This window comes from Dendrobates tinctorius, unplaced genomic scaffold, assembly GCF_039654945.1.
Source record: "Dendrobates tinctorius isolate UK_male_01 unplaced genomic scaffold, ASM3965494v1 ptg000029l, whole genome shotgun sequence".
NCBI classification, from domain to species: domain Eukaryota; kingdom Metazoa; phylum Chordata; class Amphibia; order Anura; family Dendrobatidae; genus Dendrobates; species Dendrobates tinctorius.
In genome coordinates, this window is record NW_027361697.1 from 8442361 (window position 1) to 8464405 (window position 22045).

Sequence of the window (22045 nt, forward strand, 5' to 3'; positions counted from 1 at the left end):
GACCATCACATTACCTCCACCATGCTTGACAGATGGCATCAGGCACTCTTCCAGCATCTTTTCAGTTGTTCTGCTGCATCTCACAAATGTTCTTCTGTGGGATCCAAACACCTCAAAGATGGATTCATCTGTCCATAACATTTTTTTCCAATCTTCCTCTGTCCAATGTCTGTGTTCTTTTGCCCATATTAATCTTTTCCTTTTATTAGCCAGCCTCAGATATGGCTTTTTCCTTGCCACTCTGCCCTGAAGGCCAGCATCCCAGAGTCACCTCTTCACTGTAGCTGTTGACACTGGCGTTTTGCGTGTATTATTTAATGAAGCTGCCAGTTGAGGACCTGTGTGGCATCGATTTCTCAAACTACAGACTCTAATGTACTTGTCTTGTTGCTCAGTTGTGCAGCGGGACCTCCCACTTCTCTTTCTCCTTGGGTTAGAGCCTGTTTGTGCTTTCCTCTAAAGGGAGTAGTGCACACCGTTGTAGGAAATCTTCAGTTTCTTGGCAATTTCTAGCATGGAATAGCCTTTAAACCAGAATAGACTGTCGAGTTTCACATGAAAGCTCTTTTTTTCTGGCCATTTTGAGAGTTTAATGGAACCAACAAATCTAATGCTCCAAATTCTCAACTAGCTTAAAGGAAAGTCAGGTTTATAGCTTTCCTAATCAGCCAAACTATTTTCAGCTGTGCAAACATACTTGCACAAGGGTTTTCAAGGGTATTCTAACCATCCATTAGCCTTCTTACACAGTTAGCAAACACAAAGTGCCATAAGAACACTGGAGTGATGGTTTTTGGAAATGGTCCTCTATACACCTATGAAGATATTGCATTACAAACAAGACGTTTGCAGCTAGAATAGTTACTTACCACATTAACAATGTATAGAGTGTATTTCTGAATCATTTAATGTTAGCTTCATTGGAAAAAAACAGTGCTTTTATTTCAAAAATAAGGAAACTTCTAAGTGAAGCTAAATGTTTACACGTAATTGTATGTAAAAAACATTACTCTGCTAAGGTTAAAATAATGCCACACTGAACAAACTTTTCTACTAAAAATGCCACAAATATTGGGGATCACAACTAATAGACGACCATGAGGAACAGGTTTTGGACCCATTAAACACCTTCTTATCACAGCAGTGTGGGTCCTCCAATCCCAGGGGCTATAGGCATTGTCAGTGATGCTAGTCACTTCTGGCCAAGTCATGAGTCAGAGTGGTTAAGGGGTCCAATGTCAGAAGCCAGGAGGGTACGTCATAAACAGAAGGAAAAGACAAAAGCGAAGTCAGGTAACGTTCCGAGGTCAGAGTACCGGGAGGATAGCGGATCAGTGCTGAAGGGGTTAAACAGACAGATTGTCAGAACAAAGTCCCAAGTCAGGCAACAGATCAAGCAAACAGAATACAAGTCACAGGAAAGCACAGAGCACAAACCTAACAAGATGAATGTACGTCTGGCAGTGGTCTGGGAAACTCCGCTCAGTTAAGAAGCATGGCCATTAACTGGAATAATGAACACTTGAGACAGCCAACGCTCCACAGTCACAGACTGGTTAGTCGAGCTGTCAATATACACACCGACAGCTCAGCACGCCCCTGAATCAGATTGTATGGCCGAGCTGTCAGCATCCCAGACACCCTGAGGGATGGAACTGTGACAGTCGGACTGGGGTGCCAAGGGCCCACCAGTAACACTGACTTTGGTTGGTGCCCACTTTTCACGTGCATACAAATATTACACTACCCCATTCACAAATTTACCTATTTATATAATAATAAACTGGGTAGTTTGGTAAATGAATGATGAGATTCTGCTTTTATTTTGTACAGAGTGAATCAAGTGAATTATGCCAAGTACTGCCCATATAGAGGGGTTGTGGGCACAGATATGCACAGGGGCCCACCAGGGGATTGCCCTGTTACCATACGGGCCACTCCGAGCCTGGCTATAGGTGTAAAGTTTTCATTTGTTATGGTGCCTGCACCATTTACCCCATAACTTTTCGTACTTTTCTCTACATTATGCTCTATATAAATACACTAACAATACAGTGGAGATAAAATTTATAAAATGAAGAAATGGACAAGAAACCACATCCACCTTATGCAATGCAGGCAATACATGCACAAGACAAATAGTTTTCAAGTAAATTACATATATCTTCATTTTCAGAGAATTACAATTAGTAAGATTTTAGGTCAAGGAATAAATGGACAGTTTATAACAGAGTTTGACTTTTTCCATCCACTCCTGTATAAATCTCCAAAAATGCTGAAATGTAATTAAAGCTTTGGACTCACTTGAAGAAGTCGTCTTTACAGTAAACATTTCCAGCCCGAGAGAAGCAGCGTTCGGCCAGGGGTACCTGGCACTCGCAGCACTTAAGGCACGCGCTGTGCCAGTGACGATCTAGGACCTTCAGGATGAATTTATCCAATATGTGCTCGTTACATCCTGAGCAGCGAGGGATCTCTGTGAGAATAAAGAGAAAAGACAAGAAGCCATAAATGAATAGGCAATAATACATCACTAGATTTACTGCAATTCTTCACACTGTCAGTAAACAGACTTGCCCAAATCAATTTCCCAATCTGTCGCCACTTGGTCCCCAAGAATTGCTTTCTGGGATCTTGACTTCTGAGTAAGTGTTTGAATTTTATAATCATGCTAATCAACTGAAACAAGATTAATATTCAAACTCCTGTAAATACAGTGGCTTGAAAAGTATTCACCCCATTTGGCATTTTTTCGTGTTTTGCTACCTCACAACCTAGAATTTCACTGTGTTTTTTAAGGGTTTATATCAGTTCATGTAAAGAACATTCCTACAACTGTGAACATTTGGTTTTCATTTTATTCTGATGCAAACAACAAATTCAAGTGCTTCTCACAAAATCAGAATATCATCAAAAAGTGAATTTATTTCAGTTCTTCAATACAAAACATGAAGCTCATATATTATATAGAGTCATTACAGAGAGATCTATTCCAAGTGTTTATTTCTGTTAGTGTTGATGATTATGGCTTACAGCCAATGAAAACACAAAAGTCATTATCTCAGTAAATTAGAATACTTTATAACACCGGCTTGAAAAATTATTTTAAAATGCGAAATGTTGGCCTACCGAAATGTATGTTCAGTAAATGCACTCAATACTTGGTCGGGGCTCCTTTGGCATCAATTACTGCATCAATGTGGCATGGAGGCGATCAGCCTGTGGCACTGCTGAGGTGTTATGGAAGCCCAGGTTGCTTTGATAGCAGCCTTTAGCTCGTCTGCATTGTTGGGTCTGGTGTCTCTCCTCTTTCCTCTTGACCATACCCCATAGACTCTCTATGGGGTTAAGGTCAGGCGAGTTTGCTGGCCAATCAAGCACAGTGATACTGTTGTTTTTACACCAGATATTGGTAGTTTTGGCAGTTTGGACAGGTGCCAAGTCCTACTGGAGAATGAAATGTCCATCTCCAAAAAGCTTGTCGGCAGAGGGAAGCATGAAGTGCTCTAAAATTTCCTGGTAGACGGCTGCACTGACTTTGGTCTTGATAAAACACAGTGGACCTACACCAGCAGATGACATGGCTCCCCAAACCATCACTGATTGTGGAAACTTCACACCAGACCTCCAGCAGCTTGGATTGTGGCCTCTCCACTCTTCCTCCAGACTCTGGGACCTTGATTTCCAAATGAAATGCAAGATTTACTTTCATCTGAAAACAACACCTTGGACGACTGACAACAGTCCAGGTCTTTTTCTCCTTGGCCCAGGTAAGACGCTTCTGGCGTTGTCTATTGGTGTGACACAAGGAATGCGACACTTGTAGCCCATGTCCTGGATATGTCTGTGTGTGGTGACTCTGGAAGCAGTGACTTCAGCAGCAGTCCACTCCTGGTGAATCTCCCACAAAATTTTTAACAGCCTTTTCTTAACAATCCTTTCAAGGCTGCTGTTATCCCTGGTTGCTTGTGCCCCTTTTTCTACCACACTTTTTCTTTCCACTCAGCTCTCCATTAATATGCTTGGATACAGCACTGTGTGAACAGCCAGCTTCTTTAGCAATGACCTTTTGTGGCTTTCCCTCCTTGTGGAGTATGTCAATGACTGCCTTCTGGACATCTGTCAGGTCAGCACAGTCTTCCCCATGATTGTAGAGCCTACTGAAAACAGACTAAGGGGTCTTTTTAAACTCTTAGGAAGCCTTTGCAGATGTTTTTTGTTAATTATTCTAATTTACTGAGATAAAGACTTTGGGGTTTTCATTGGCTGTAAGCCATAATCATCAACATTAACAGAAATAATCACGTGAAATAGATCACTCTGTAATGACTATATATTTGAGTTTCCTTTTTGCATTGAAGAACTGAAATAAATTAACTTTTTTATGATATTCTAATTTTGTTAGAAGCACCTGTAGATGACCTATATGATACTTCATGAATATGTTGGTTCTGAAATTCTGTTTAAGCCCCACCCTTTTGACTAATCCATGCCCTCTCAACAGATTACCAGCCAAAGCAGAACAATGAGAGTATATATAACCCATATGTTCTCTACAAGATTTTTACAGAACTGGAGCCCAACAATAACAGATAGATTTGTTATCTACATTATCATTCATTTTTAGATTTAGTCTTCTATTTATGTAAATATTATATTATGAAGTATTATTAAAATATTTTCCAGAACAGTCACAACATGCACTGACCGCCAGTCCTTGTCCTAATATCTATGTCACAAACATACAGATATGCTAGAGACATTTTCACAGGCAGAAAAATAGCAAACTAAGTATTCTGTATTTCAGTGAGTAAGGAAACTGAAGTTTGGGAGGATGTAAAGTTAGATTTTGACCACTTGGATGCAGAAGTCAAATATAGGGAGTCAACATCAACAATCACTGAGAAGCCACGACACCACGTATAAGCCTCAATACTTTCACCAACATTTGTCATATATATGTAAAAAAAATCCAACAAACATGCCTATATACACCAAAACTCAACTACCAGAACATTTAATGTTCCCCCACTGAAATATGGTTCATCATTGTCCATGTGAATAAAGAATTCACAAATAATCAATTACAACAATCACTGACTCCGATAATCAACAATCAGTACAATGTTTGTTACATTTCAGTACAAACTTAAGCTAAAAAATGGCAAAATATGTTGTGCGTTTGTCTACTAAACAATGATAAATATTCTGGAAGCAGAGATTTTGAGACCATAATATGAGCTTTTCCGTGGCCGTCTGGGCGTTTGCCCATAGAATGATCCATTAGAAATGATTCTGTGCTCATCAGAAGCGTTGGCCGGTCTAGACAGACTGACCACCAAATGGCTTCTATGTACCCGATGGACAGTTGTAATACAGGAGAAATGTAGTATTGCAAGTGACCATATCATTTAATAGTGACTGGCAGAATTTCGTCAGTCCTACAGCTGGTTCCGAGTGCAGGACCCATCTCTACTTGTCCAAATGCCCTTTATATGCTATATAGACAGGGTGGCAACCCCTAATGTCTAAGGCCAAGTTCACAAGTCCAGCAATCATCTCATAGAATGGATCCAGCAGAAAATCGGTTGACAAAAAAAGTTGGTCAGACACAACATTTTGGTTTAGCCTTCAATGTTAAAAACAAATGGATCTAGTTGAGATCTTTTTTTTTTTTTTCAGCAGGACGCAACTTTTTTTTGTCAATGGATTGCTACCATTTCAACGTAGGACTACTGGACATGTGAACGCAGCCTAAGGGTGTGTGCACACGCTGCAGATTCTGCTGCGGTTCCACAGCGGATTTGGCCGCTGCGGATCCGCAGCAGTTTTTGCTGCGGTGTACAGTACCATAATATCCTATGGATATTAAAAACCGCAGTGCAGACGGTGCAGAATTTTCCGCGCAGTTTTCCTGCGGTTTCTAAACCGCAGAAAGAATTGACATGTCAATTCTTTCTGCGGATTCCGCTGCGGTTTGCCATCTCCTCCATTGTGGAGATGAAAAACCGCAGGGCAAAACCACAGGCTAATCCGCAGGTAAAACCGCAGGTCTTTTGACCTGCAGATTTACCTGCGGATTTTACAAAATCCGCAGCGTGTGCACATACCCTTAGGGAAGAAAACAGCCTACCAAAATATGCAGAATACATTTTTTTAAGTATTCCAAGACATTGATTGATGCTGATTATTTCAATGTGACAGATGCAATATTTTTGTTACAATTACTATATTGATTCCATCTTTCCACCATCGGTCCATGTTTTATTTAAATTGGACTTTTAAAGGGATCTCCTGTAAACTTTACACCGAGCAACCATCTTCCCTACTTTTACTGGATGTATTGTGTCGTAGAAACTACATTAGAGCAATTATAGCAAATTTCAATCTTTAACTGGCTGAACCAGAAATTTTGTAACAGTATTGCAGGAGATAAATCTTTTCAGATGACACATTGCCAATGAGTTCCTTATAGGTCCCCAGGGCAATAAGGGATTAGGATTAAGGTCAGATCATAATCTCACTCCCCAAGATCTGCTCCAAAAGAATTAGAGTAAAATCTTCCAGACACTGAAAGATGCAGAACAGAAATACATCTTAAGAAAATGCTGCTGTTTATCTGTAAATAGGATTTTGCCTAGTATGAAATACTGTGCAGTAAGCGCATACTTTCTATGAAAGGCTGCAATATGCTAATAGATTGGTGTACATCTGTGAGTGCACATATATAAATGAGCAGAGGACGCTGCGATTACAAAAACTGTGCTCCAGAGAAGAACATACTGTCACCTGGTCACCGAGCATTATGTCATCGGAACTTCCTATTCTATCCTCTGTTACAATGCTACAATGTTCACACGTTGCGTTTGCGTTTTTGCTGCATTTTTTTTTCCTGCAGGCAATAAAAAAGCTGCTTAGAAAACCTAGTTATGGTGCAATTTTGTGTATTTTTGGTGCAATTTTTCAGCTTTCTTTGGTGCAATTTTGCAGTATTGTTTGGTGCATTTTTGCTGATTTTTGGTGCAGATTACATGTCATTTGTCTACAGTATACATTTAATAAAGTTAGTATTATTTATCAATAAATGCAGCAGAAATGCAAGGTTGCAGGGTTTTTTTTCCCAGTATTTTTTTTTTTTATTTTCTCATTGCTTTCTATGCTGAAAAAAAAAATGCTGAAAGAATTTACAAGCTGCGTATTTTAAAAATGTAGCAGGTTTCCAATTCAGTCAGGAAAAAAAAAAAAAAAATCAAGTGTGTGCATGAGATTTTGGAAATCTCAGAGCTTTTGCTGTTACTGTAAAAATAAGCTTTTAATTTGCCTTAAGGAAAAAATGCAGCAAAAATGCAATGTGTGATCATAACCTTATAGAAAATGAGTGGAACATTTTCTAGCCTTCATTAAAGTTTTTCAATCAAGTAAGTAATTTTTTTATTGATAAATACACAGACCATTCCTATAGGTGACAAATGTCCTATTATTTTTTTTTATTATGTATATGCAACTCATAATTTAGTTCTTATGCAAAGTACAAAATTAAAATGTTATAGTAACTTCATTGGTTATTCTGACACAACTGGGATTGTAATTTTTCGTTCACTCATGTGTCGGAGTTAATTAAGAGGTGGACATTCCGGGGGCCCAAGAGGTAAGGGGGCCACCTCCACTTCCAAAGCAGGAGGAATTCTGCATTATGATGAGCTATTAAAAGGGTCCCTGATATGTTTCTTTCACAAGGGCCCTCTTCTCTCTGGGTCTCCCCTTAATTTATAGGGTGTCATGAGTTTCTAACGATGCCCCCTTTATACCACTTCACTCAACAAGAGCTTGGAAAGAGACAGGAAAGAACTTTCTATTAACACCTTTTGTTGACAAACAACACAATCATGCAGTATAAAAATACCATCACCCTATAAATAAATTAGGTAAATATTTATAATTTCAATACTATTCAATTATATTTTCAGAAATGTAGTTCACGGATTATTATCGCCTTTAGAGACGTGTGCCCTCTCTCCTACCCCTTGTAGATGGAGGATGGCAGAGTGACACCAATCCTGGTTTCTTGGTGCTAAGATTGTCTCCTTCATTTCTTTACTAAAGGGTTATTCCCTGACCATGAGGAATAGGGGTAGGGATTCGGGAATAATTTTCTGATAGATATGCATATGCACCTCCACTTAATTCAAGGACCATTTCCAGGGTTCCAAAGCCCCATTGTTGTTATGGCTCTGAGTCCCACCAGTCAGACCACCAGGGATCACTAAGGTACCACCTTTCCTTTAGACATTGGATAACTAACAAACTTGGCAATAATTCTTTAATGCCAGTTGCCAATGAAGGGTTGAGTACAAGAGATTGGAGTAAGATTTGTTTTGTAAGCAATGCACCCGCGCTTTATGAATTTAACGAGCAAGGGTCACCAAGCTCCTCATGACCCCTCCCCGTCCCACCAAAGCTATGCCCAACTTGTCAGAGTTTGGCAAAAATGTCACGAAAACGCCAAAAGCCACAAGTTACGCAAACATTTTGCAACTTTCAAAACTTTTTATGCCCTAAGTTTGGAGTAAAAGCTTTGATGAATCAGAGCCAAAGCCTTTTCCTTAGAAGTTCTTGATCAGAACAGGCTGAAAATAATCTACAGACAGTAACATGATTGAAACGTCACTGCTGTGCCCTGAATTGTAAGCTAAGTTATGACGGAAGTCAAGGAATAGATGGCAGGAACCCCAAAATTAAAGGGGTTCTCCACTATTGGAATCTATGTGTCCAAACAATTGCATATTGGTAAAACAACACAGGTATGACTCACCCAGGGCCGGACTGACCTTCCGGCAATTCTGGCAAATGCCAGAAGGGCCTGTCTGATCATGAGCTGCCTTGTCTGCACCATTGTTAGCAGAATTGGTGTTCTCAAGACACCTACACTGTTAAGAGTTGTGATGGAGGTATCATTAGAAATATCGGTCTTGTAGTAAATATTGCTTTCCTTCATGCAGGGTAATATTAGTAAAATATCCCATCTGGTGCTTGGGGATGGGGACAGCATGGGCCTGGGTGATTTCAAATACCAGGGCTGATTTTCAGACCCAGTCCGTACCTGGTCTCACGCTCCCCCGGTCCAGCGCCAGTTCTCTGCCGCTACTCCAGTCTCTGCTTACAGGCTGCAGCAGTGATATCACAACTACCGGGGGATGGTTTTGTTGTTTTTAAACTATGTAAATTTGGGCACAAGCTTGAAGATGGAAACCCCCTTTAAAATAACTTTGTAGTTGGTAAGGCAGCCATATTTGCTCCATGTACGTATCAAAGTCACATAGTGAACCACTCTCTATGGTTGTGTATTGTACAGCCAAATACCCTCCGTCACCTAAGAGCTCGTTCATACATTGCATTTTACATGCATTCTTTTTAACAGTAAAAAAAACAAACAAAACAAAACCAAAAAAACAACAGTCATTTACAGTTAAGCAAAATTAATGGAATGGAACTAATGGTGTTTTTTTCCCTCCGTGGATCCTTTTTTTTTTAAACACATCATTTCAATATTTTCTTTTTTTAACTGGAGTTTTTTTTTTCCAATTAAATTAAAAAAAAGCAAAGGATGCATCCAAAAGAATAAACTAGAACTTTACAGTTGTTTGGTCAAAAGACAGATTTAGAAAATGTTATAAGTCACTAAGCTGTTCTTTTGGCAATTTTTTTGGTAATTTAAGAGTTAAAGCCCACCGGTCACGAAGCTCAACCTTCTCTTTCTAAAGTTTTACAGAGACCAGACTTTTTATTAAGGGTATGTGCGCAAGTTGCGGATTCCATTGCGGATTTCCTGCAGATTTTGTGCGGATTTCGGCTGCGTTTTTACACCTTTAGATTCCTATAAGGCTGTGTGCACACGCTGCGGATTCTGCTGCAGTTCCGCAGCGGATTTGGCCGCTGGGGGTCCACAACAGTTTTTGCTGCGGTGTACAGTACCATTATTCCTTATGGGAATACAAAACCGCTGTGCAGACGGTGCGGATTTTTCCGCGCGGCTTTTCTGCGGTTTTGAAACCGCAGACAGAATTGACATGTCAATTCTTTCTGCGGATTCCGCTGCGGTTTACCATCTCCTCTATTGTAGAGATGAAAAACCGTAGGGCAAAACCGCAGGCTAATCCGCAGGTAAAACCGCAGGTATTTTGACCTGCAGATTTACCTGCGGATTTTACAAAATCCGCGCTGCCAAATCCGCAGCGTGTGCACGTAGCCTAAGGGAATGGGTGTAAAAGTGCTGCGGATTCTGCACAAAGAATTGACATGCTGTGGAAAATAAATTGCTGCGTTTCCGGGCGGAATTCTCCGCAGCATGTGCACAGCGGATTTCGTTTTCCATAGGTTTACATGGTACTGTACACCGCATGGAAAACTGCTGCGGATCAGCACATACCTTAAGAGGTTCAGCAGCAGCAGGACAATGTAACTTATTATTTGTATCCCAACTTCTGCAGCACCTCTTTGACAAGAAAAGGGCTGGCTTCATGTTAGTCACTTCTCTGGGGGTGTCCTAGAGTGTATTTATTTCTGAGATTTACAAAAACATCTACCACTGTGAAAGGGGTTACTAGGCATGAGATGGGAGACAAAGAAGTGGGAAAGTGATTGAAATGATATTGGGCAAAGCAGGCAGCACTGTGTGTACATGTAGGGAGATTGGGCAACATTGTGTATATGTGGTGCTTCCTATCAGGAGACCCTACTGGAAGATTTAAAGTCCAATTCTTATAATATACCATTACTACTACTAGTGTGACAATAATAATCATCATCATCATCATCATCATCATTATTATTATTATTTATTGATATTATTACATTTATAGTTATTATTATTATTACTATTATTATTTATTGATATTATTACATTTATAGTTATTATTATTATTAAATTGTTTTATTTATTTCCTCAGTAGATCACCTGTATTTCCAGATAAATTCCTGACACCAGAACACTGGTATATATTGTATTATTTTCATTCTGCCTCAAAGGTTACTCAGAAGAAAACTCCTGTAACCTCACATAAGGTTGCAGCAATGTGATGGTTGGCATGTGCACTATTATTAAACCATGTGATTACATAATTGCTATTGAGAGAATTAAGAAAGTAGAGCTAAATGATGTTGAAAACCTGATAAATTTTCTCCATATTAACAACTACATTATAATAAAACTCTCTGATAGAATATGTATTTATATTACATTCATTTGTCTATCATTATATTTATCTATTTGTTATATTTTTTTCTGATAGACGTAAACATTTATATATTTATACTTCACATCAATCTAACTTATACCTACTCTATATCAGTTTAACATTCTAATGTTTCTATCTCTATCAATCTGTTTATCATCTTCTATGTTAAATCAATATGTTTATGTGATTATCAATCTAAAAGAACAAGTTTGTGTTAGTTTGGTTGTTATCTAGCCATAGCTTTGTGTGTATATCTAGTATTTTCCTATTTACTATCCAAAAACTGCATAGAATATACAGGAATATTATTTTCATGTGGTTTCAGCCTTATTGGGAGCAGTAGGACAATCAATTAGGTGTCTGTCAATAAAATAATTTATAATAAATGTAAAAGATTCATAAATTAGGAAAATTGGAGTGCAAATAAGTAGGAAATGATCTGATATAATGCAAACCTTGGTACAACACATCTCTTTTACACACATCCAATTGTGTAAGGGACTTAACTGTGATCCTAGATCCTGTCTATTAATAATACAAGAGAAGATACAATAGATGATATATGATTGCTTCTACATGAATATTTACTATCAGCGTATAATATAAAATAATGTGGTGATGCTATGCAGCCTGGACCGTGAATTTTTATTATGCTCTGGTAAGAAGATAGAATAAATTATATTTTAAACTCATAAAATCTTATGTAACTGTAGGGGCTTTTATGACATTGATTTCTGTAATAAATCTCTATGTTGTGACTGTACAAAAGTTATCAGCTGCCAATATAAAGTGTATAGACAATAGTCAGTATAGGTGACTGGTGGTGACACCAGAGGTAACACTGCCTGTCCACAGCAGGAGCCCTGGGGGAGACAATCAGCTAATGGACCGGGGGAGAAGGGCAGACATCAATCAGTCTACAGGTATAGGAAAACCACAGAATAAAGACATCTGCATCCATCTACCTATCTATCTATCTATCTATCTATCTATCTATCCCATATCTATCTATCTATCTATCTATCTATCTATCTATCTATCCCATATCTATCTATCTATCTATCTATCCCATATCTATCTATCTATCTATCTATCCCATATCTATCTATCTATCTATCTATCTATCTCTATACCTAAATGTGTATTCATAGATGTATATGTATTTGTTGGTAATATGTATTATATAGATATACACACACACACATACATGGTAACATATAGGTAGATGGTAGACATGCCCCCTGCTTGGTGGGATATTATTTGTATTCTGGATCCCCTCTATAATGATGGGCATGGTGCACACTGTGTGGTCTCTGCTGTAGTGAAAACTCATAATATAGCCATGAATTGTACCAGAGAACAATGTATGTGGCTGCCCAGTGCTGCCTGGGCGTGATGGATGTCCTGGGGTGTAGAGGGCACTGGCCATGTGTGATATTCAGGAGCATCAGACACTGCACACAGAGAGGGGTCTGCAACTAGGATCAGCTCCTATCACTAATTGATGACTGATATATATATATATAAAAAGAAGCACTATAGTTAGATGTATGTGCAAAGTGAACTATAGATGGATACATAATACAGATAGATAGATAGATAGATAGATAGATAAATATATATAATATTTATTTATAATAGATAGATATGTGACAGATAGAACAATAGATCGATAGATAGAAAGATAGATAGATAGATAGATAGATAGATAGATAGATAGATAGAACCTTCTTCTTTGGACCAAAACGTCGCAATCATGGGCTAAATAAAATAGCTGTTTCTTACATAGGGTGTGCTGCTCCTGTTTTTGGTCTCCTGCATTTAAAGGTTTGGTACTTGCCTGTGGGAGCTTTTTGCACCCAGACTCTTTATCTGTTTTTTTTTTTTTGTGCTGCTCTAATCTACCTTTTTGTTGTTAGATAGGTAGATAGATAGATAGATAGATAGATAGATGATAGATAGATAATAGATAGATAGATAGATAATAAATAGATAATCGATAGATGATAGATAGATCTATAGATCGTTTGCTGCACAATATCTGAGCCATTAGCAGTGAGAGGACATAGATGGGGTATTAATCAGTGGCCTGTAGTTTCTGTATTACACTGACAGGACTTGGCTCTGCACTCTGTATACTGGAGACAGAGATTGATTGAAGTTTAGATACATAAAAACAAAGAAAACGAATATTTCCATGACTGACATTAGTTCTGGAAATGAGATTGTTTCATCTTCAGTAGCTTCTCCAGTCATATAAAACCAAACCATTAGATAAATAGAAGCATTTATAAAATAGAGAACAACAGAAATATTAATGAATAGAGAAGGTAATGGCTGCACTATTGATTACACCCAGCGAGAGATCGATTAATGGGCTAACTAACTATTCCCCATATGAAGAGATAATAATTAGGTAAATTAGAAATCGACACATACTCAAGAAAAGAGCAAACAGCAGAGAGAAAGAGAGAGAACGACGAAGAGTGTGCGCAAATAGATGAGATCTGTGCACATATGTAGTGTGGATATACACTGTGTGTGTGAGATCTGCTTCATCCTGTAGAGTTTCCAGATACCACATGGGTGCACTGAGTATATTGTCCCTGGTTATCGTGTCTGTCATACATCTTCATCAGCTGAGTGTGTAGTAGACCCGAACACATCATAATATCATAATATCAAGGCTGATTTTACACTGCTCAGAACATATTTGTATTATTGTAATAAATAATGCATTAGCATGTATATGTGTATGTGTGTACTTATCAATATCTATGTATATATACATCTAGAAAAAGCATACAAAATTAATGTTTAATAACAATAAGTTCAGCACGCCAGGCAAAAAAAATCTATGAATATTGGCAAATATGTAAATTCTACACAAATAGGTAGATAGATAGATAGATAGATAGATAGATAGATATATAGATAGATAGATAGATGATAGATAGATAGATATAATAGATAATAGATGATAGATAATAGATAGAAATACAGTATATACAGATGGATGGATAGATAGATAGATAGATATATAGATAATAGATAGATAATAGATAGATAGATAGATAGATACAATAGATAATAGATGATAGATAATAAATAGAAATACAGTATATACAGATGGATGGATAGATAGATAGATAGATAGATAGATAGATAGATAGATAGATAGATAGATAGATAGATAGATGCTGTGTGTGATATATGGGAGCAGCTCCTGCACTTCACCTCTGGGTTAATATCCACGGAAATAGGAGAGAATATGATGTCAGGACTCCAGAAACTCATTTCCATTCTACAGATAAGATGATCACCATTTGTCAGAGAGTTTCCACTGGAGCAGAGAGCAGAGCCCGACTCTCCCCGATCACTAATCCCTGCAGCTCTATCCTGCTAATTCATCACTACTACAGGGAGGACACTGGGCAATCCGGGGTTAAACATTTCAGGACGAATCTGACCATTCATATTAGAGTCATAAAGAGACAATTCGCAGTATAATACCTTGTCCTGCAGAAAAGACGAAAAGACTCCCTAACATGGATTATTTGGTTTCCTTGTACTGTAAATTAATTTTAATTACTGACTTATTCACCTGTTTTTTTTTCTTTACTTTTTTAATACGATTATTTATTTTCTTTTTGGCAATTCTTATCCTTACTATTTTTATATATTACATGTGACTCAGTTGATGTGTTTTGTTTTGTTTTTTTTTCATTTGTAAAGTTTATTGTTAGACATTATTTCTCACACATTATTTATTATTTTTAGCCATTATTTATTATCCATTATATATTCATTATTTGAACACATTGTTACTTTGCATTATTTATGCTAATTTGTGTTATATCTGCAATGCTTATATTATTTCATGGATTATTTATTGTCGTTATTATTATAACTGTTCAGCTAATATTCCTAACTAGTTTTACGCCTGTCATTCTACTGTAGATCAGACTCTTCTATAACTTCAGTATATGACGAATTGCTTTTGTTTTCGATTTGCATCATCACTTTAAAGAGCAAGAAACACAGATCGGGTGCAGAATATTCCGACTTCATAGATTTGCTTTCAAAGAACAATTGTCTCATCTCTTCACAACTGAAATAATAGATAATATTTCTTACACCCATACTTTGCATACATTAATCTATTTTTATAGTGATTTTGTACAGGATAACACGATCCAAATATAAATCAGATGTTATATTTTGCCTCTCTCCACCTTGTGACAGTCAAGATTATTGTACCATTGGTTTCATGGGAGTTTTATTAATTTACTACTGGATTCTAAAATACCAAGAGATGGGAAACTCAACCCAGTGTGTTATACAAAGACAAAGTAGAGATAAATCGTCATAAAATATAGAAGATATATCTATCTATCTATCTCATATGTATGTATATGTGTCACATATCTATCCATCTAATTGTCTAGAATCCATTATATATTTATATATTATCTATATTCCATCTATATCATAGATATGTATCAGTATGAATGACAGATTCATCTATCTATATATCTAATTATCCATCATCAATGTTTTTATAAATCTTTCATCAACCTATTTATCTATCTATATATCAATCAATTATCCATTTATCTATCTATCTATCTATCATCTATCTATCATCTATCTATCATCTATTTATCTAACATTTATCTATCTATCATCTATCTATCTATTATCTATCACCTGTCTATTATCTATCTATTATATATCTATCATCTATCTATCTATCTATCTATCTATCATCTATCTATTATCTATTTATCTATCATTTATCTATCATCTATCTATCTATTATCTATCATCTGTCTATTATCTATCTATCATCTATCTATCTATTATCTATCATCTGTCTATTATCTATCTATCATCTATCTATCTATCATCTATCTATTATCTATCTATCTATTATCTATCTATAATATATCTATCATCTATCTATCTAGCTAGCTATCATCTATTTATCCATCCATCCCTCTATCTATCTAGCATCTATTTATCTATCCCTCTATCTATTATCTATCATTTATCTAGCTATCATCTATCTATTATCTATCACCTGTCTATTATCTATCTATTATCTATCTATCTATTATCTATCTATCTATCTAGCTAGCTGTCATCTATTTATCTATTTATCCATCCCTCTATCTATCTAGTTTTCTGCCCTCTCTCATCTATCTCTAGTCTATGACTGAGTTGTACAGTTCTGTCCACAGAACTTCTCATGTAAACCCTGAATACAGCAGATCTCAGTGATCATGTGAAGGATAATGGGAGTTGGAATTCTGCAAGTAAAAGCTGCGATAATCACTTCCTTCCATTACTGTTACAGGTAGGGAGAGACTAGAAATGACAGAAGCCCAGACCTCTCCAGCACTGGGATGTCATTCTCTAGATTGCTCCTTATTCCTACATGATGCTCCTATTACTCCAGTGACTGTGAGGACACAACAGGCACAATTCAATTACCCCAGCGTGTTCTGCTCCCAAGGACAATAGACATAATTGTCAACACCTCTACTTAACCCTCTTCAGAGGACCCTGTGGAGACCACTCAATCCCTGACCTCCCTCCATAAATCCGATGCCCACTGTCACTACTGATACATCCGAGGCAGCACCATTCTCCAGCCCCATCTGAATATATTACTCTGTATGTTCTGGGTAGAAACTTCCATCTCATCAGTGACAACCTTTAGTCTATGAGATGTAGAGAAACTTCCATTCCGCTATTAACATCTTATATCAAAATAGTGATGATCAGAGCTGCATCATTGGGTCAGGTAGAATGTTTATAGGTGGCAATGCTACATTATCTGTTATGCTGAAACTTCCATCTCATCAGTAACACCCTATATTCTATGAGTTCCATATGATCAGTAACACCCCATATTCTATGGATTCCATATGATCAGTAACACCCTATATTTTATGAGTTCCATATGATCAGTAACACCCTATATTCTATGAGTTCCATATGATCAGTAACACCCTATATTCTATGGATTCCATATGACCAGTAAAACCCTATATTCTATGAGTTCCATATGATCAGTAACATCCTATATTATATGGGTTATATATGATCAGTAACACTCTATATTATGAGTTCCATATGATCATTAACACCCTATATTCTATGGATTCCATATGATCAATAACACCCTATATTCTATGACTTCCATATGATCAGTAACACCCTATATTCTATGGATTCCATATGATCAGTAACACCCTATATTCTATGGATTCTATATGATCAGTAACACCCTATATTCTATGAGTTCCATATGATCAGTAACACCCTATATTCTATGGATTCCATATGATCAGTAAAACCCTATATTATATGAGTTCCATATGATCAGTAACATCCTATATTATATGGGTTAGATATGATCAGTAACACACTATATTATATGAGTTCCATATGATCATTAACACCCTATATTCTATGGATTCCATATGATCAGTAACACCCTATATTCTATGGATTCTATATGATCAGTAACACCCTATATTCTATGGATTCCATATGATCAGTAAAACCCTATATTCTATGAGTTCCATATGATCAGTAACATCCTATATTATATGGGTTATATATGATCAGTAACACACTATATTATATGAGTTCCATATGATCATTAACACCCTATATTCTATGGATTCCATATGATCAATAACACCCTATATTCTATGAGTTCCATATGATCAGTAACACCCTATATTCTATGAGTTCCATATGATCAGTAACACCCTATATTACATGGGTTATATATGATCAGTAACACCCTATATTCTATGAGTTCCATATAATCAGTAACACTATATTCTATGGGTTCTATATAATCAGTAACACACAATATTTTATGGGTTCCATATGATCAATAACACCCTATATTCTATGAGTTCCATATAATAAGTAACACTCTATATTCTATGAGTTCCATATAATCAGTAACACCCTATATTCTATGGGTTATATATGATCAGTAACACCCTATATTCTATGGGTTCCATATAATCAGTAACACCCTATATTCTATGGGTTATATATAATCAGTAACACCCTATATTCTATGAGTTCCATATAATAAGTAACACTCTATATTCTATGAGTTCCATATGATCAGTAATACCCTATATTCTATGGGTTCTATATAATCAGTAACACACAATATTTTATGGGTTCCATATGATCAATAACATCCTATATTCTATGAGTTCCATATAATAAGTAACACTATATTCTATGAGTTCCATATGATCAGTAACACCCTATATTCTATGGGTTATATATAATCAGTAACACCCTATATTCTATGAGTTCCATATAATAAGTAACACTATATTCTATGAGTTCCATATGATCAGTAACACCCTATATTCTATGGGTTATATATGATCAGTAACACCCTATATTCTATGGGTTCCATATAATCAGTAACACCCTATATTCTATGAGTTCCATATAATAAGTAACACTATATTCTATGAGTTCCATATGATCAGTAACACCCTATATTCTATGGGTTATATATGATCAGTAACACCCTATATTCTATGGGTTCCATATAATAAGTAACACTCTATATTCTATGGGTTCCATATAATCAGTAACACCCTATATTCTATAGTTCCATATGATCAGCAATATCTTCATTAATATATAGATGCTTCCAGCCCGACATTTATATATTATATAGGTTATTGTGTAAGCTTTCACCATACTAGTACTGTGCTTTATTATCTGCCTTATAAAAAAAAGTTCATTTTCATCAGTGATTTCCAAATATATATATATATATATATATATATATATATATATATATATATATGGTCCATATAGAAACTTCCATTTCATCAATATTGTGCAATGTTACATTCATTAGTAATATCCTGTATTCTGTGGGTTTCATATAATCAGCAGTATCCTGCAGGTTATAGATTATCCAGTCACTGCCATTACATTGGTATTCTGCCATATTCGGTAGTTAATATAGAAGCTTCCATTTCATCAGTGATACCCTGTTTTTTGTGGGCTTGATAGAAACTTCCAATCCATCATATGTATTGTTCCACAAATGATAGAAAAGAGTCTATATATAAATTTATACACGAGTATATATATATATGAGTATGTGTTTATTTATAAATGTTTGTGTATATATATTATATAAATATGAGTGTGTATATGTACATGTGAGCGTGTTTGATATATATGAGTGTGTGTTTTATATATATATGTGTGTGTGTGTGTATATATGTGTATAAGTATATATATATATATATGAGTGTGTGTTTATATATATATATGTATAAGTATATAGATATATATAAGTGTGTATACTTGTATATGGGTGTATATATATTATATAAATATGAGTGTGTGTGATATATGTGAGTGTATATATATTTATATACGAGTGTGTGTGTATATATATGTGTGTGTGTGTAATATATATGTGTATAAGTATAGATATATATGAGTGTGTGTGTTTTTATATGTGTATAAGTATATAGATATATATGAGTGTGTATATAAAGTATATATAGTAATATATGGTAAGTTGAATTCTATCAGTAATATCCAACACTCTATAAATGATGATACATTACAGTGTACAGAAAAGTACATTCGATCAGGTGCCCAGAAAGTTCCCTTGGCTCGTGAATCCGCTACCTGGGAAGCTCCTGCTGGGATCAGTGATCTCTCCCAGAATAACCTTGTGCCGGTGGAGCTGCAGGGGCAGATGCTGCAGGTGACAGGTGATCACCAGGAAAGTTTGCAATAAACTTTTGTCTTTTTTCCCTATGTGTGCAGGGGGGGGGGTGATGTTGGGGCTGGAGGTTGTGGCGGACCCCACCTCGCTGACCTCCTGCCCCCTGTAGGGCTGTGCCGGCTGCCTCCCTCCAGCCCCAGCAGGCGCTGCACCCTCTCCCTGCAGCATCCCGGCCTCCATCCTGCCACAATTCTTTATTATTAAATCAATGAGTGAGGAATAAACGCCTTACGTTGCATTGGCAGCCCGAGCATCTCTGGAAGCCCCTTGTCGGAGGCGTCGGTGGCCAGCGCGGCGGAGCTCTGCATCATGACCCGGAGACGTCGCTGGAGAAATAGCAGACGAAATAAAGAGGGAATACCGATAATGATGGAAGGTATAGAGGGGCGAGGAGGCGGCGGTGCTGTCAGGAGGCTGCGGGGCGGCGGAGGCGGGCATGGGGCAGCTGACAGGTGGCTGTGGCCTGGCCGCTCCCGGAGCTGCTGCTGTCCCGGGCTGCTGTCCCGGCTCCCGGTCACTGATGCTGCGGCGGCTCCAGCCTCACTGCCGCTTACTCCCCGGCCAGTTTGATTCATTCACACTGCAGGAGCTGCCGCGAAGTCACCGCCCATCGCGTTACCACGCCCACCTCAGCCAATCAGATGAGAAGGGGCGTGCCTACTGGCTCCGTAAGTCTCTACCAAGAAAAGGCGTGGCTTGTTTTAAAAGGGCGTGGTTTTTCTTAGCCACACCCCCACGGGATACAAGTGCGGCGGCAGCAGGTGCCTGCTCTCATAACGGAGCGCTGTTCCCCTTCCTGCAGACGTCGGAGGGCTCAGGTCAGAGCTGGGAAGTGACGAGCCCGCCGCTGCGCACAGCCAGGTCATTGTAAGTCGCGTGCAATGGGAAGGAAAGAATTAAAGGAATGGTCCACTTTTTTTTTTTACCTTTACACTTTTTTTTTCTGGGTTTTAGTAAAAATATTGGCTTTTACAACCACTTTGATGTGGTCTGTGGTCATAAATCAGCGGGGTAGAGGTCAGGAAAGAGAAAAATTTTAGACCGAGCTCACTGATAGATGCTCAGTGAACTCATTCTGCAGCCTGCGATGAGCAGCACAGAGGCAAAGAGATGGAAACATTTTTAATGAACTCCAAATGCAAAAAATGATTTGAGCCCCAATTATATGCACTAAAAAAAAGTCCCCAGAAGTGGACAACTCCATTAGATCTGCTGTTCTTGTAAATCCAGGAATCTTTTCTGCTGTGACACAGCAGAGTCCTCAAACAGGGCGATAATCGTCATTATGCCACATTGTTTGGGTCTGTTTTTATAGATATGTCCGTATGAAATCAGCACAGTTTATGGCACAAATTTATCCAAGTGATTTAAGCTTTTTTTTTATTATTTTGTCCTCCCTTTTTCTAATACTTGCTTATTTTTACTTTTCCATTAGCTGCCTTTTTTGTGGGATCAGAAATGTGGAATGACACAATTAATTTTGTCATATATGCAATGTACAAAAAATGGGGGGAAAAAAACTCTACAAGAGGTGAAATGGGGGGAAAAAATCCCACAATCCTGTGATTATTTTTTACTATTGTTTTTTTAGGGTTTCCTTTTTCATAATGTTCATTATGAAATAAAAGTAACCAGGTTGGTACAATTAAGGTAATGCCAAACTTATGCAGTGTTTTAACGGGTCTTTTGAAATCTGAATTTGAAAATTTTGCCAAATTTTATTAAAAAATTTGATTTCCGGCAAATAAATTTGTGTGAATAATACTCTATACAGAATAGGCCCTATATAATGCTCTATACAGTATATGATGGGCCCCATATAATGCTCCACACAGAATGGGCCCCATATAATGCTCCATACAGAATGTGTCCCATAAAATGCTCCACACAGAATGGACCCCATAAAATGCTCCATACAGTATATGATGGGCCCCATATAATGCTCCACACAGAATGTGTTCCATATAATGCTCCACACAGAATGTGTCCCATATAATGC

At 37.3% G+C, this 22045-nt stretch overlaps 1 protein-coding gene across 1 annotated transcript in view; it reads right to left on the bottom strand.

The window, feature by feature from the left end:
• LHX4 (LIM homeobox 4) overlaps positions 1–20590 on the bottom strand; it is a 67941-nt gene extending 47351 nt beyond the window's left edge. The window contains exons 1-2 of the mRNA XM_073571353.1: positions 20279–20590; positions 2305–2476 (exon numbers count right to left, since the gene is read on the bottom strand). Of these exons, the coding sequence (XP_073427454.1) occupies positions 2305–2476; positions 20279–20357 (251 nt within the window). The 5' untranslated portion in view covers positions 20358–20590. The remainder of the gene's footprint in view (positions 1–2304; positions 2477–20278) is intronic.
• Positions 20591–22045: the final 1455 nt, after the last annotated feature.